Source organism: Balaenoptera ricei, chromosome 1 (assembly GCF_028023285.1).
Source record: "Balaenoptera ricei isolate mBalRic1 chromosome 1, mBalRic1.hap2, whole genome shotgun sequence".
NCBI classification, from domain to species: Eukaryota; Metazoa; Chordata; class Mammalia; order Artiodactyla; family Balaenopteridae; genus Balaenoptera; species Balaenoptera ricei.
The window spans coordinates 136729126-136743157 of NC_082639.1; the positions used below are offsets into that span (position 1 = coordinate 136729126).

The following is a 14032-nucleotide window of genomic DNA, read 5'->3' on the forward strand; positions in this document are numbered from 1 at the left end:
GTTTTGTTTTTCAGACAAGCTGAATTTGATGTGCTTATCAGACATTGAAGCAAAGGCAGAGTCTGGAGCTCAGAGATATGGTAGAACTGAAGGTATAGATTTGGGAGTCACTGGTAACAGGTGGTACTTAAAACCTGTGGCTTTAGGATATCTGGCGGAGAAGTTGCCCAAGGTGCATAATCAAGCAAATTTAAAAATCACTGCATTAGGTCAAGTTCTCACGCAGTGGACTGGGATATTTGTTCCTATTTAATTAAGTACCTAAATAATTCCAGGCTTCCAGTTAGACACTCTTTTTTTAAGTGGAGTATTTTATTTTATTATTATTATTTTGGCTGTGCTGTGCTGCTTGTGGGATCTTAGTTCCCCGACCAGCGATTGAACCCTGGCCTCGGCAGTGAAAGTGCCGGGAGTCCTAACTACTGGACCACCAGGGAACTCCCTAGACACTTTTTTAAAAACTTGAGGTATAACTAAACAAAATGCACAGATCTTAGGAGTTCATTCTATGAATTCTTTTTTTTTAAATTTACAGACAGTATACATTTAAAAAACTATTTTCTTGGCCTCTTTTTTTAATCTTTTTTATTTTCTTTTTTTGGTCTCAGTTGCGGCATGTGGGATATTTCATTGCAGCGCAGGCTCTTCGTTGTGGTGTGAGGGTTTCTCTCTAGCTGTGGCATGCGGATGGATTTTCTCTCTCTAGTTGTGGCGTGGCCTCTGTAGTTTGCAGCACCACAGGCTCTAGCTGAGGCTCGCGGGCTCAGTTGCCCCGCAGCATGTGGGATCTTAGTTCTCCGACCAGGGATCAAACCTGCGTCCCCTGCATTGAAAGGCAGATTCTTTATCACTAGACTACCAGAAAGTCCCCGTTCTGTGAATTCTGACAATAGCATGTATCAGTGTAACACTTCTATCATCTCTGGAAAATTCCCTCCGGGGCCTACTTAAATATAACTTTTAGTTAACTATAACATACAAAAGAAACTACACAAATTACAGCTCAATGAAATTTCTACAAAGTGAACACATCTGTAACCAGCATCCAAAGAAAGGAAACAGAACGTTATCTGAACCTCAAAAGTCCCCTCGTGGCTCCTTTCTGTCATTGTCCTCCCCACTTAAGGAAAGACTAACCCGATTTTGAACGTCTCGCAGTTTTAGACTTCATTTAAATGGAACCAAAAGAGAAGAACCTCTCTGTCTGGCTTCTTTCCCTTTAATGTCACGTTTGAGATTCATGCACGTTGTACGTAGCTGTAATTTGTTTTTGCGCTGTACTTCAGATTCTTTACTACCATAATGGTCAGCCTGCCTTTTTCTAGTCCTTTTTTCCTCCTCTGACGTGCTGATTCTAATCGCTACCGCGGGCGATATATTAAGCTGAGTGTGGGCTATTTGACTTCTCCGGGGTTACTGTTTATGTTCTCAACGGGGCTGCAGACGTTTTCAGTCGGCCAGAGGCTAAAATAGTCTGAAAAGGGGGGTTCTCAAGGGCCTTACACAGCGGGATTGCGGGAGCCAGACCAGGAGCAGAAGGCAGCCCCAGGAAAGCTCAGCCCACATTTTCTTTGGCGAATAGGCTCACTTAAACCGAATCCAAACCTGGGTGACAACTAGAGACTCGCACAATGGTCGGTGAAGGTACTAGGAAAGTCCTTCAACAGTCTAGGAGGGGAAAGCGGGACCCCAAATGCGATGACACATGGAGGTGCCCGCTATATTAGCACGCTTACTCCCCCGCGGGGCTACTGGGTCCCATCACATGGCCAACGCAACCCCACCTCCTCCCGCAATCCATGATGACGTCACCACGTCGTACAGCCTAAATCATGACGTCTCCAGAGCGCCAGAAGTCACTGAAAATAAAACTGTTCCCTTCAGGACCCGGCGGACTTAACGTTCTCATTCTGTCCCATCTTAGCATAAACAGGCTTCCTTTTCTCCCCTTTTTTGTCCTTTTCTCGCACTTCACAGATCAACTTTACACAACATGGCCGGCTCGATGGTACTGGGTCCTAGAGAGCACGGAAACAGCCGACTCTCTAGTCAACTTCCGGCTTGGACCCTCGAAGATCAGTGCATAATTTCCGGGGTTGGGTTATGGTACGGGAAAGCAGCGGTTCTGAGCTGCGACTGCGCAGCCGGGACCTACGGGGTCAAAGTATACTACGTACAGTTGCCCGGGCGTGGAGGTAGAGGCGTTTCTCTTCTCGAACCTCCGGTTTGATCGCGAGAGTTGAGCGTTGCTAAGAGGCGAGGTGGGCGGGGCCAGGCGAGGTGGGGCGGGGCCGAGCCCTGAAGGCGGTGCTTGGGCTCGGGGGGCGGCCTCGACGGACTCGCGAAGGTTCCAGAGGCGTCGCGTGCCGGAGGCGGGCCGATATCTCGCGCAGGGTCGGGTGTGCCTGCAGGCCGCGGCCACTGTGACTGGTGCCGGTGCGGTCTGCGCTCGGGGTGAGCGCGGTCGGTGCGGCGCTTCCTGTTCTCGCCCCTGCGCCGCTGCAGCTGGGGCCTTCCCTGACGCGGCCCGACCATGGCTTCAGCTGTGGAGGAGGTAAGGGGTCCGGCCTCATCTTCCTCGCTCGGCCTTGCTGGAGCTTTCCGCTCCGTCTCCCGCCCCACCGCCGTTTCCCGTGCGGAGCTGCCCAGCGGCCGCACGCGGCACCTGCCTGTCGGACCGCCTTCCTGCGTACTCGGGTTCCCGCGCTTCCCCTCGGCCTCCCTCCCGCCCAGCTGCAGCCGCCCCGTTGCCGAGCCGGCCACTGCGGGCCTCGGGGCCTCCGCTTTCCCCGGAAAGTTGCCGATCGACGCCCCCGGCTCAGCCTTGGTCGGCGGCGTAGGTGAGCGGGGGCGGGTGTCGTGGTTCCCGGCGGCAGGTAGGTCCGATGGTGGACCTGAGGGCTGGACACCTTCACGTATTCTCAGGCCCTTTCCGCCCGCGTTACACTAGCCTGAGGACGTGAAGCGTTGTTAAATTAAAGCTGATTACAAAACCTGAGTGTCGTTCTATGGTAGAGGGCAGTTGGAAGGTGAGAAGTCTTCAGTCCCAGCACGTAAACTCTCTTAGTCATCTTTTCTCTACACAGACTTTGGGCAAGTTATGGTGCTTCTCTGGGCCACATTATCCTTTTCATAGGGTTGTAAAGACCAAGTAGTAGTTCTAAATGTTCAGAGGAGTGCTTGACAAAACAATCTGCTATAGGCGTTTTTAAAAATAAATAAATTGGAAAGTTAGTTGTAACTAGTGGTGGGAAATAGCCTTTTTCTCTTTTAAGCTCTTTAAACTCTAAACAGAGGCAGCTTTACTTTTTTGGAGACTTAGTTTGCACAGTTACAGCTTGGGAATAATGAACTTGGATTGCTCTTTTTTTGACTTAAGATGACAGTACTGTTATTCACAGTAAAGTGTTGGGTATTCATTGACTAGATTTGTTCTCCGGAAATCTTTTTGCTTAATATGAACAAGAGTGGGAAATCTCACATTTGACTTTTTAAGTCTGAGAATTTGCATTAAATGAAGAAAAAGTATGTGTGTGTGTGTAAGTATTATTCTGGATAACTTGCCACAAGTTTGTTAGGTGTTAAAGATTGGCCTTGTGGTACCATGTGCCCTGAGGAAAGAATCTCTGAAGTGACTTTACAGTCCTACATTTGGTGTGTTCAGTATTAATCCTCTTCAAAGTAAGGGGCTTTCTAATTGTGGTGTATACATTTAGGTACACTGTTTTTAGTTTGTTTGAGATGAAATTCAGTTTTTAACCATTTTAAAGTGTACAGTGCAGTGCTTTTTAGTATATTCACAGTGTTGTGCAGTCATCACCACTATATAATTTGAGAACATTTTCATCAACCCCAAAAGAAACCCATTAAGTGGCCATTAAGCAGTCACTTCCCATTACTCCTCCCCACCCAGCAGCCACCAGTCTACTTTATGTCTCTAGGGATTTGCCTGTTCTGAGCATTTCATACAAATGGAGATTTACAATGTGTGGCCTTTTACTTTTTGGCTTCTTTTACTTAGCATAATGTTTTCAAGTTCATCCATGGTGAAACATGTATTTCTTTTTATGGCAGAATAATCCTTTTTATGGATATACCACATTTTGTTTATTCATAAATTGATAGACATTTGGATGATTTCCACTTTTTGGCTGTTATGAACAGTGTTGCTGTGAATACTTGTGTACAGCTTTTTATGTGGATATACGTTTTCAAATCTCTGCGTATATATCTAGGAGTGGAATTGCAGGGTCATATGGTAACTAACTTCGAGAAACTGCCAAACTCCTTTCCAAAGTGCAGCATTTTACATTCCCACAAGCAGTGTATGAAGCTTCCGATTTCTGCACATCCTCATCAACACTTGTTATTTGCTGGAGTTTGTTGTTGTTGTTAGTCATCCTAGTGGATGTGAAGTGGTGTATCATTGTGGATTAAATGTGCATTTCCTTAATGCCTGATGATGTTGAGCATCTTTTCATGCGCTTGAGGACCATTTGTCTATCTTTGGAGAAATGTCTGCACAAGGTCTTTGCCTATTTTGAGGCACTTTGGTCTTACTGCTTCCTAGTGAGGAATTTGGAAATAGAAGAGAAAGCTTTAATGTGTTTATGGATAGGGATAAAAGGGAGGTGTGATTTTGCTTAAGGAAAACAAGTGAATGCCTAGATAAATTAGGTAAGAAATGCTGTATCTAAGGCATCTTAAATATGTGTACAGAAAAAGCACCAAAGGGATCAATTTTACTGGTTTCAGATCTGCAAATAACAGAGAAGAACTGAGGAATTACCTTAAACAGGCCTGCTGTAAATTGCTTCAGACCTACAGTGGATATCTTATTTTTGTAGTACTGTAGAGCCAGACTGGCTGTAAAGAGGGCCTGGGGATCTCTTGCTTAATTCTCAGAGTTCTCTTCTGAGTCTCCTAGAAAAAGGATTCCTATTCCAGTCAAGAAGTAAAACCTTTTGTTTAGACTTTATACGTTTACTTTCTTTCTTTCTTTTTTTTTTAACTAAATCCTTACTCTGGAAACAAAATATACTCATTTAACATTTTAATTTTTTTTCATCTTGTTGTTAGAATGAATGTGAATTTTGAAAGCCATTATAACAAAAAAGATTGCTTTGAACTAAAAGCATCTTGGTTCTCTATGCTTGAAAGATGAGTTTGCATTTTTTTTTCTTAGTAATACGAGTTTTGGGAGGTGGGGATAGAATTTGGGCAGGAGACTGGGCACAGCTGGACTTTTTATACCAAGTTAGCAGTTACAGATAGGTGAAACAAGGGCATCTGAGTTAAATGAGATAAAAGACTTGGGATAAAAGAAAAGCATTTGTTTTTCTGTTTTGCATTTTCTAAGACTCAAGAAATCTAAAGACTTTCAAGCTGTACTTTGGATATTATACTAAGTTATCAAGCATTTAAAGATTTTTATATTGAGCCTTACATGATCTCAGGCTATAATGCCAAAGTATTCCTGTCAGATTGCTAGCTAGTATGAAGCCAGAATGTAAAGTCATTTTAAGAGAAATGAATCCCTTGTTTATAAAGATCTCATGCATTTGCAGTAAGTCAGAGGGTAACTGGGAAAAAGTTTTTAAGCCCATTAATTTTCTAACAGTGTCTTTAACTCTTAAACTTAATACAATGTTGACTCTGTCTCTAGAAGATTATAGAAATAGACTTGGGTAGGCAATGTATTGGCATAGGTTGCTTTTTCAATGATCCAGGAGTGCATTGCATGTTGGATTGTTTGTCCAGGTTTTTATCCTCTACTGTGCAACCAAGTCCCAGACTTGACAGTAAAATTAACCAGGAGCTTTAGAACTAAGAAGTTGTCTAACTTCTTAGAAGAAGAAATATGTCTTTATTTTTTTACCTTTTGTCTTAAAAATTTAAACTTTCTTATGTGTATTACTTGGGGTAGGAAGGTCAGTGAGGACCGATCACTGAGGGAAAGTAGAGTATTACCTTAGTCAAGTTGCTGTAGCATTTCACCGCACTTACTATGTACTCATCTCTTTTATTTTAATATTTAAAAAATTCCTAATATCTGATGACTAGGACTGGATGTTACAAGGAAATCCACGATTCCCTTTTGTTGGATTTCTTCATGTTACAATCAGAAAATGTTTATAAATCACACTTGTAAATAAAATGTTTTAAAACAAAGGCAGATAACAGTCTACCAAACTGGAAAAATTTGGTTTGATTACCTACAGTTACTTCAAGATTAAGTTTTCCTTTTTAAAAGAAAGGAATCTTGAGTTATTTACAATTCAATAGGCTGGAGGAAAGAATCCTTGTTGCTACCCAACCCTAGGAAATTTAAATGAACCTCCTATTCTTAGCTCTTATTCAGTAAATTGAAATGACCAATATGCACAATATCCAACTATTGTCTTATTTATCATAGCTAACTTAGCTTTTTTATTTTAACACAGCTACAGAAAGATCTAGAAGAGGTGAAGGTTCTGCTGGAAAAAGCCACTAGAAAAAGAGTACGTGATGCCCTGACAGCTGAAAAATCCAAGATTGAGACAGAAATCAAGAACAAGATGCAGCAGAAATCACAGAGGAAAGCAGAACTTATGGAAAATGAAAAGCCAGCCGCTGTGGTTGCTCCTATTACGACAGGATATACAGTGAAAATCAGTAATTATGGTATGACTCGCCCCTACATACACGTCTATACAGTTCTTTCTGCCTCTGAGCAACGTATTCCTTAGTAGTGACCCACTAACAAAATCAATTTTTTAACAGTTTTGAGTGTTTGTTTTTGGTGATTTGAAAGAGAAGACCCATTAGTTCTTATTTAATAGGATGCTTTTTAAGAGATTAAAAAGAAAATGCTGCATTCTAAAAGCTAATTAATAAGAGAGCAAGATGATTAGTACAATGACGAGTAGCAGCAAGAAGGAACCTATTCTGAAATATATTCAGTATATATGGACACAGCTTTTTGTTTTGTTTTTCTTCCTGTTTTGCATTTCTGTTTGCCAAACAACCACCGATATTAACTGAGGAGGAGAATCCAGTTATATTCAAAAAACATTTTTGAGCACCTAGTATGTGCCTTTATTGTACTTGGACTTGTGGATACACAACAGTGAGCAAGACCCAATCCCTGCTCACGGTGTGGTTGGGACATAGACATACAACTAATACCATAACAATGTCATAATACCATTTTCCCTAAATTGATTATAGACTTTTTTATTTTGGAAGCAATGCAACTTGAAGTCTGAGTAATCAGCTCTCACGAGGGCAGGGACAGTCTTATTTTTCTTTGTGCTCACAATATCCAGCACACAGTAAGTACTTAATAAATATTTCATTAACTGAATAGAGATTTATAAAGTATTATGAGAATATAGCTGATAAAGTAATTCTGCTGGAGGGGAGGAACAGGCAGGGAGAATTAGAAGAGACATCTGAGTTTAAAAGGTGAGTTCAGCAAGTATGACGAAAAGAAGGGAGTTGCATGAGCAAAGGACATGAGTAGAGACGTGAAAGGCATCATGCATTTTGGGTATTGTCATAGCAAAAAGCAGTGTGTGTGTTGTGTTTAAGTGATGTATTGCAGTACTATAGGAGATACGCTGTGTACTTCGTTGACTATAGGAAGCTGGTCTGAAGGTGGTAGGATTCTGGCATAGTAACTAGGAACCTAGGTTTGTGTTTAGGGAAAAGCAGTTATCAATGTGGAGGATGGGTTGAATGGATGGGAAGAAACTAAATGAAGTACAGAACCCTCTAGAACATCTTTTTTTTTTTATTAACACTAGATTTCTATAGGACTAAGTAAGAAAAAGTCATACAGTACAATACATAAATATATATTTTATTATATGATGTGCTTTTTATGTGACATTTGTGTATTTTCTGTTAGCAGAATTCATCTAGGTTAGAGACTAGCTTGATAATAAAAAAATGAAATAACTTCTAGATATTGGTAGGTTAATTAAATTGGCAGATTTGGATGAATTTGACTCTCTAAGTTTATATTCTGCTTTGTCAGGGAAAGGAATTGAGGAAGCTAGGATTGCATTTGTTGAACTGCTTAGAGAAGTAGAAATGTTTATGGAATTAGATAATACTGATTAGACAAAGCTGATGTTTAGCCATCCAGCTTGGTGGAGATTATCAATATTTAGGAATAGGACAAAATTATTTCCATAAAAAGGGGAAATGAGCTACAATTAAGGAGGTATTTAACGATCATATTGCTTACTCTAAGGAATAAAAAGAACGTGGGCTTTGTGTTCAGTAAACCTGGATTTGAATCTAGGTTGTTTCACTAGCTAGATGCCTAACTTTGGGTAGATTACTTAACTGCTTTGAAGCTCAATTTTTCCATCTAAAAAGTTTCTTATATCTTTATTTCTTTCATGTTTCTATTGCTAGATTTTTATCTTAGTGAGTATTATTATGAGCTGTGTGCATTTGCTATTCCAGAGATAGTATCAGACTTTATTCATGGTCCATTTTTTGTTGTTGTTGTTACCAGGATGGGATCAGTCAGATAAGTTTGTGAAAATCTACATTACCTTAACTGGAGTTCATCAAGTCCCTGCTGAGAATGTGCAGGTGCATTTCACAGAGAGGTGAGTTCTCATAATGGGGAAGCCAGTGCCTTATTATGGGTTCTTTTCTTTTCAGTTTCTAAAATTCTGCTTAAATTTAAAATTATCCTTTATATCTGCTTTAAAGGTTGAGTCTTATCATCTGGGATGGCCAGGTGCACATCCTAAAGTAAGACTGGCTTTATTTCCACAACGACTGAAGAGCACCTTTCATAGAACCAGAAAGATAAAGTGTTCACTATTGTGTTGTAGGTCATTTGATCTTTTGGTAAAGAATCTAAATGGGAAGAGTTACTCCATGATTGTGAACAATCTCTTGAAACCCATCTCTGTGGAAGGCAGTTCAAAAAAGGTAGGTTTACTTTTTTTGTCGTAATATTGTCATAATTGTCATAATATTTTTTGTCATAATATTGTGAAACCTCATGAAATTACCTGGCCAGTTTAGAATTAAGATGAACTAGAATTAATTTATCCTGTTGCCTGTTTTGTAAATAAAGTTTTATTTGAACATATCAGTGCTCATTTGTGTATGTGTTGTCTGTGGCTACTTTTGTGTTTCAGTGACAGAGTTAAGTAGCTACAACAGACCATGTGGCCCACAAAGCCTAAAATACTAATTATCTAGCTCTTTACAGAAAAAGTTTGCCAGCTCCTGCTCTAGAAAATAGATTATAAAAATATTGCATTAGAATTAGGAGGGTGTTGAATAAACTGAAAATGGTTAAGAATGAGACTTGAGTTTTAATGCCATTTTTATCACGTATTAGTTGTGACCTTTGGCAGCTCACTTAATCACTTTATACCTCAGTTTTCTCATTTGTACAATGGGAATAATAATTTGTTTTACAAAATTGAAATAAACTGTCTTTGAAACAGTATTATTCATATTTTTCACTAATTCAGATAATCCTTCTGTTCCTACCTAATTTAAATAAATGAAGTTTAATGCCTCTGGTCCACAGATGTGCCATTCTGCTGTCTGGGTTTACATAGTTATGTAGCAGCTTAAAGGTAATATTAGAATATAATTTAATGGTTAACTTGTGACTCCCTGCTCCCTTCTTCGTCCACTAATCACATGTTGAAGTATTACTCAAGTCCTAGAGTTATGTGGATCATTGTTGAAAGGGTTGTCTATTCTTGCTGTTTCTGCTTACTCACCTCCAAACTCCCTAACCAATACTGCCTTACATGATTTTCTGCCTGTCTCTGACCCCTCTTACTGTTTTATTCTCTCCTTCAATCATCAAAATCCAGCCATTCTTCCTCCTTGTTTTCAAAGATACCAGAATCATCTCTTCCTATGTCAACTGCCTGGAAGACCCTCTTTCCTGAAGCTTGGGCCACAGCTCACATTTCACCTCAGGCTTTCCTAGTGACGTTCCTGCCCCAATACTCATTAACATCTTCTTTGTCTTGATAGCACCTAGTATTTGAAGGAATTACAGTTTGTGTATGATTTTCCAGCCTATTCATAAAAGTATTACTAGCACCTAAAACGGGTCCTGTACGTAACAGTAACTCGAGTAATTGAGTAAATAATTATTTTCTAAATATTCATGCTTATCTCCATGTGTTCTAAGTTGTACCTGTTTTCCACTTTTCTTCCAGATCAAGACAGATACAGTTCTTATCTTATGTAGGAAGAAAGCGGAAAACACACGGTGGGACTACCTGACTCAGGTTGAAAAAGAATGCAAAGAGAAAGAGTGAGTCTACTTTCATTTATTTAAGAATTATAATGTATTCTTTGCTAGGGTTGTAGATGTTCATCGATAATGGAGGTGTATAGTCTGCAATTTGACCATTTACCTTCTAATGTCCTCTGACTAACCCAGTTATATCTGCTTTCACTTGTCAGAGGGCACCCGAAGAGGGCATGTATCTAGCAAGTTGCTTTTTAAGGAGGCCTTTGTACTTGTGGTTGGTTCTTTTGTGCTGGTTCTTAACCCTGGGCCAGTGGTGCTGCTATTTAGGTGCTGTGCTCATTCCAGGAGATTCCATGTCAGTAGTTCCATAGTAGCCCAGATACCCATGTGTGGTTTTCTAATTCCCCAGAAGTTTCTGATATATAGTTAGAAGTTTACTGTCGCCGGCACAGAGTGGAAAAGAGAATATTTTTATCCTACTTAATAATGGCTATTTTGAAAAATGTTTATTCAAAGATACTTCCATCCTAGCTAAAACATTCCTCTGCTTTCCTGCAGTGGTAATGTACTACGTTGAGTCAATTAGCCATCCACATTTCTCTCACTCCTCCCTCCCATAGCCAGTGCGCATTTGGAATGTGGTTGGCTAAGGTGTTTGTTAGGCATTATGTGTGGAGTTGCTTTTAAATCTAGAATGGATTACCTGAGTATAGGAACCTGTTTTACTGTTACTGTATCCCCAGGATCCAGTACAGAATCTGGCATTTAATAAATGAGGTAAGTGAAAAATGAAGTATAAAGTTAATGAGCCCAGTTCACACACGGATTGAACTAGAAGTGTTGACTACATTGAGGACTGTGCTTTTATACCACCAGGCCCAAAACTCATGTATCTCAGGCTTGAGAGAAGGCTTTTCTAATTAAAAAAAATATGAGCTTCAGTATGTGTCCATATAGAACATACGTTTGTTTTTTTCTCAATGAAATTGTTTTTCATATTATATGAGGAAACATGCTTTAAAAAAAATTAAAACAGTTTAGAAAAGTAAAAGCTTATTTCCTTACTTTTCCTGCTAAAAATTAACCTAAAATCCCATAGTCCCAAGATAACCCCTTACTGTTTTTAAAATAATTAATTAAGTTAATTAATTAATTTTTGGCTGTGTTGGGTCTTTGTTGCTGCACCCAGGCTTTCTCTAGTGTGGCAAGCGCGGGCTGCTCTTCATTGCAGTGCGTGGGCTTCTCACTGCGGTGGCTTCTCTTGTGGAGCATGGGCTCTAGGGTGCGTGGGCTTCAGTAGTTGTGGCATGTGGGCTCAGTAGTTGTGGCTCGTGGGCCACGTGGGCTAAGTAGTTGTGGCTCGCAGGCTCTAGAGCGCAGGCTCAGTAGTTGTGGCGCACAGGCTTAGCTGCATGTGGGATCTTCTTGGACCAGGGCTCAAACCTGTGTCCCCTGCATTGGCAGGTGGATTCTTAACCACTGTGTCACCAGGGAAGTCCCCCTTACCGTTTTTGATGCCCATTCTTTGATGCACTAAGTGCGGTTATATATTGTTTAAGATGAATTTGTGCATGTTTTGATTGTCAGAGTATGTTTGGATCCTGTCTTCCTCTTACCTCCACTCATGTACTTCCTACATCCTAATTTGTCTCTTTTCATACTTAGTAATCAATCAATCATACCTATAAAATGTTAGTAAATGGATTTATGTATGTTTCTATATTCCATATATTATTATTACTATATGTTTCATATACATTATATATATTCCTCCATTATTGATTGCGTGTGTTTTCTTTTTTAACAGAAAGCCCTCCTATGACACTGAAACAGATCCTAGTGAGGGATTAATGAATGTTCTAAAGAAAATTTATGAAGATGGAGATGATGATATGAAGCGAACCATTAATAAAGCCTGGGTGGAATCAAGAGAGAAGCAAGCCAAAGGAGATACAGAATTCTGAGACTTTACAGTCTTTTTGGGAACTGTGAGGCGGAAATATTGATGTTTCCAATAAGGAAATGTTGGTGAGCTGCACAGATAAATTTGACATATAACTAACTACTTCTTACACAGTCTAAGTAAAGGCAATGAATTCTCCATTTCCTGCTGGAGGATTTATTTAAATAAAATATGCTTATTAAACAAACACTCCCTCCAAAGATGGTTTCCTTAGTAACCGGGTCATTTTATTCAAGAAAAGGGTAATGTTGTATTCTAGTGTGAAACGTGAAGAAGCAAGTCTTGCCTAATGAAAATGCCACATTGTGTGTATTATTGTTCAGCTAAGAGGTAGAAACAAAAGTTACTGCTTGCCTTTTAGTTCCTGACATCAGCTCCCACCAATGTAAGAATAAAAAAATAAAACGTGAATTTTTGCATAAAATGAAAATTCATACCTGTGTTTCAAGGTTGTTATAGAGAGCTTGCTCTCTTCTATTCACAGCTTAAGTGATTGATGTATATACCATGAAGTACCATGCCCTAATAATCTAATCACAAATATTTTTCTCTAGATTTAAATATATTTATTTATGAATAAATTGGAACTAAATCGAAACTTGAGAATACACAAACATATTTATATAGTACCAGTAAGTGGGTTTTGCCATGGTTCAGCTGGCTTGTAAAAACAATAACCGTAAAGTAAAAGTAAATATGAAAATCCATCTATGCTGCTGAATAAAAACCTATCATCATCTAGCAGATGTCCAGATGTATGTCAGAAAAGTCAGGCTTTCAGGGGAATTGTTTATTTCAGAGGGTATTACTCTCCCTAAAATCAGAAGTAAGAGCAAGAAAGATGCCTGTGGTTTCCATAACTATGTTGTTGTATTGGAGCTATTTGCCACTGTAATTAGAAAAGAGAAAGCAAATTAAATGTGTAGAGGAGAAATCCAAAACTACTACAGTTAATGAGAATTTGGTAAAAGTACTAGGGTAAAGTTTGGTGGGGTTTAAAATTAACATGAAAAAACAGCCAATATGTAGGATAACTATTAATAAATATTGAACACATTATAAAACCTCTATAATTAAAGCTGTGATGTTGGCACATGAATAAACAGACCAATGGAACAGAATAAAAAAGACCCAAGGTGTATGGAAGTTTTAGAATACAGTAAATAGCATTTCAAAACTATGGGGAAGAGATGGGCTCTTATTGAGATAACTAAAAATAGCCATATGGGTACATTCCAAACAGATCAGAAGATCTAAATGTAAAAGTGAAGCTGCGTGAGTACTGAAAGACATAGACTCCATTGTAACCTCAGTGAGGGAAAACTATACTATGTGACTTACTTAAAATCTAAATGTAACAAAGCTAAATATTGATAATTTTAACTACATAATGAACGTCATACATGGCAAAAAACCCCCACAATTACCAAAAACATGACACATTGAGAGAATTCAAAAATTATTAACACTTTGTTAGAAAAAGGAATGTAAGTGACTTTTTTTCGTTTGTTTTTAACCTTTTTGGCTGTGTTGGGTCTTCGTTGCTGTGCATGGGCTTTCTGTAGTCACAGCGAGCGGGGTCTACTCTTCGTTGCGGTGTGTGGGCTTCTCATTGTGGTGGCTTCTCTTGTTGCAGAGCACAGGCTCTAGGCGCACGGGCTTCAGTAGTTGTGGCGTGTGGGCTCAGTAGTTGTGGCTCACGGGCTCTAGAGCACAGGCTCAATAGTTGTGGTGCATGGGCTTAGTTGCTCTGCAGTGTGTGGGATCTTCCTGCACCAGGGCTCGAACCCGTGTCCCCTGCATTGGCAGGTGGATTCTTAACCACTGTGCCA

At 39.7% G+C, this 14032-nt stretch overlaps 1 protein-coding gene across 2 annotated transcripts; it reads left to right on the top strand.

Moving 5' to 3' along the window:
* The first annotated feature begins 2303 nt into the window (after positions 1 to 2303).
* CACYBP (calcyclin binding protein) lies at positions 2304 to 12387 on the top strand. 2 transcript variants are annotated; one of them, XM_059936890.1, is made up of 7 exons: positions 2304 to 2554; positions 6444 to 6663; positions 8510 to 8606; positions 8713 to 8754; positions 8838 to 8937; positions 10200 to 10297; positions 12045 to 12387. In XM_059936890.1, exons 1-7 carry the CDS (start codon positions 2534 to 2536, stop codon positions 12199 to 12201), a joined length of 735 nt encoding a protein of 244 aa, XP_059792873.1. In that variant the 5' UTR covers positions 2304 to 2533; the 3' UTR covers positions 12202 to 12387. The 2 variants fall into 2 exon arrangements, with proteins under 2 accessions (XP_059792873.1, XP_059792881.1); XM_059936898.1 differs by lacking the exon at positions 8713 to 8754 and having other exon boundaries at positions 2306 to 2554.
* Positions 12388 to 14032: the final 1645 nt, after the last annotated feature.

Excerpts from the sequence above, each read along its gene's own strand:
- CACYBP (XM_059936890.1), top strand. The coding sequence starts at position 2,534 with ATGGCTTCAGCTGTGGAGGAG. Across the intron at positions 8,607-8,712 it reads CAGGTGCATTTCACAGAGAG|GTTGAGTCTTATCATCTGGG; the intron begins GTGAGTTCTCAT and ends TCTGCTTTAAAG. Across the intron at positions 10,298-12,044 it reads AAAGAATGCAAAGAGAAAGA|AAAGCCCTCCTATGACACTG; the intron begins GTGAGTCTACTT and ends CTTTTTTAACAG.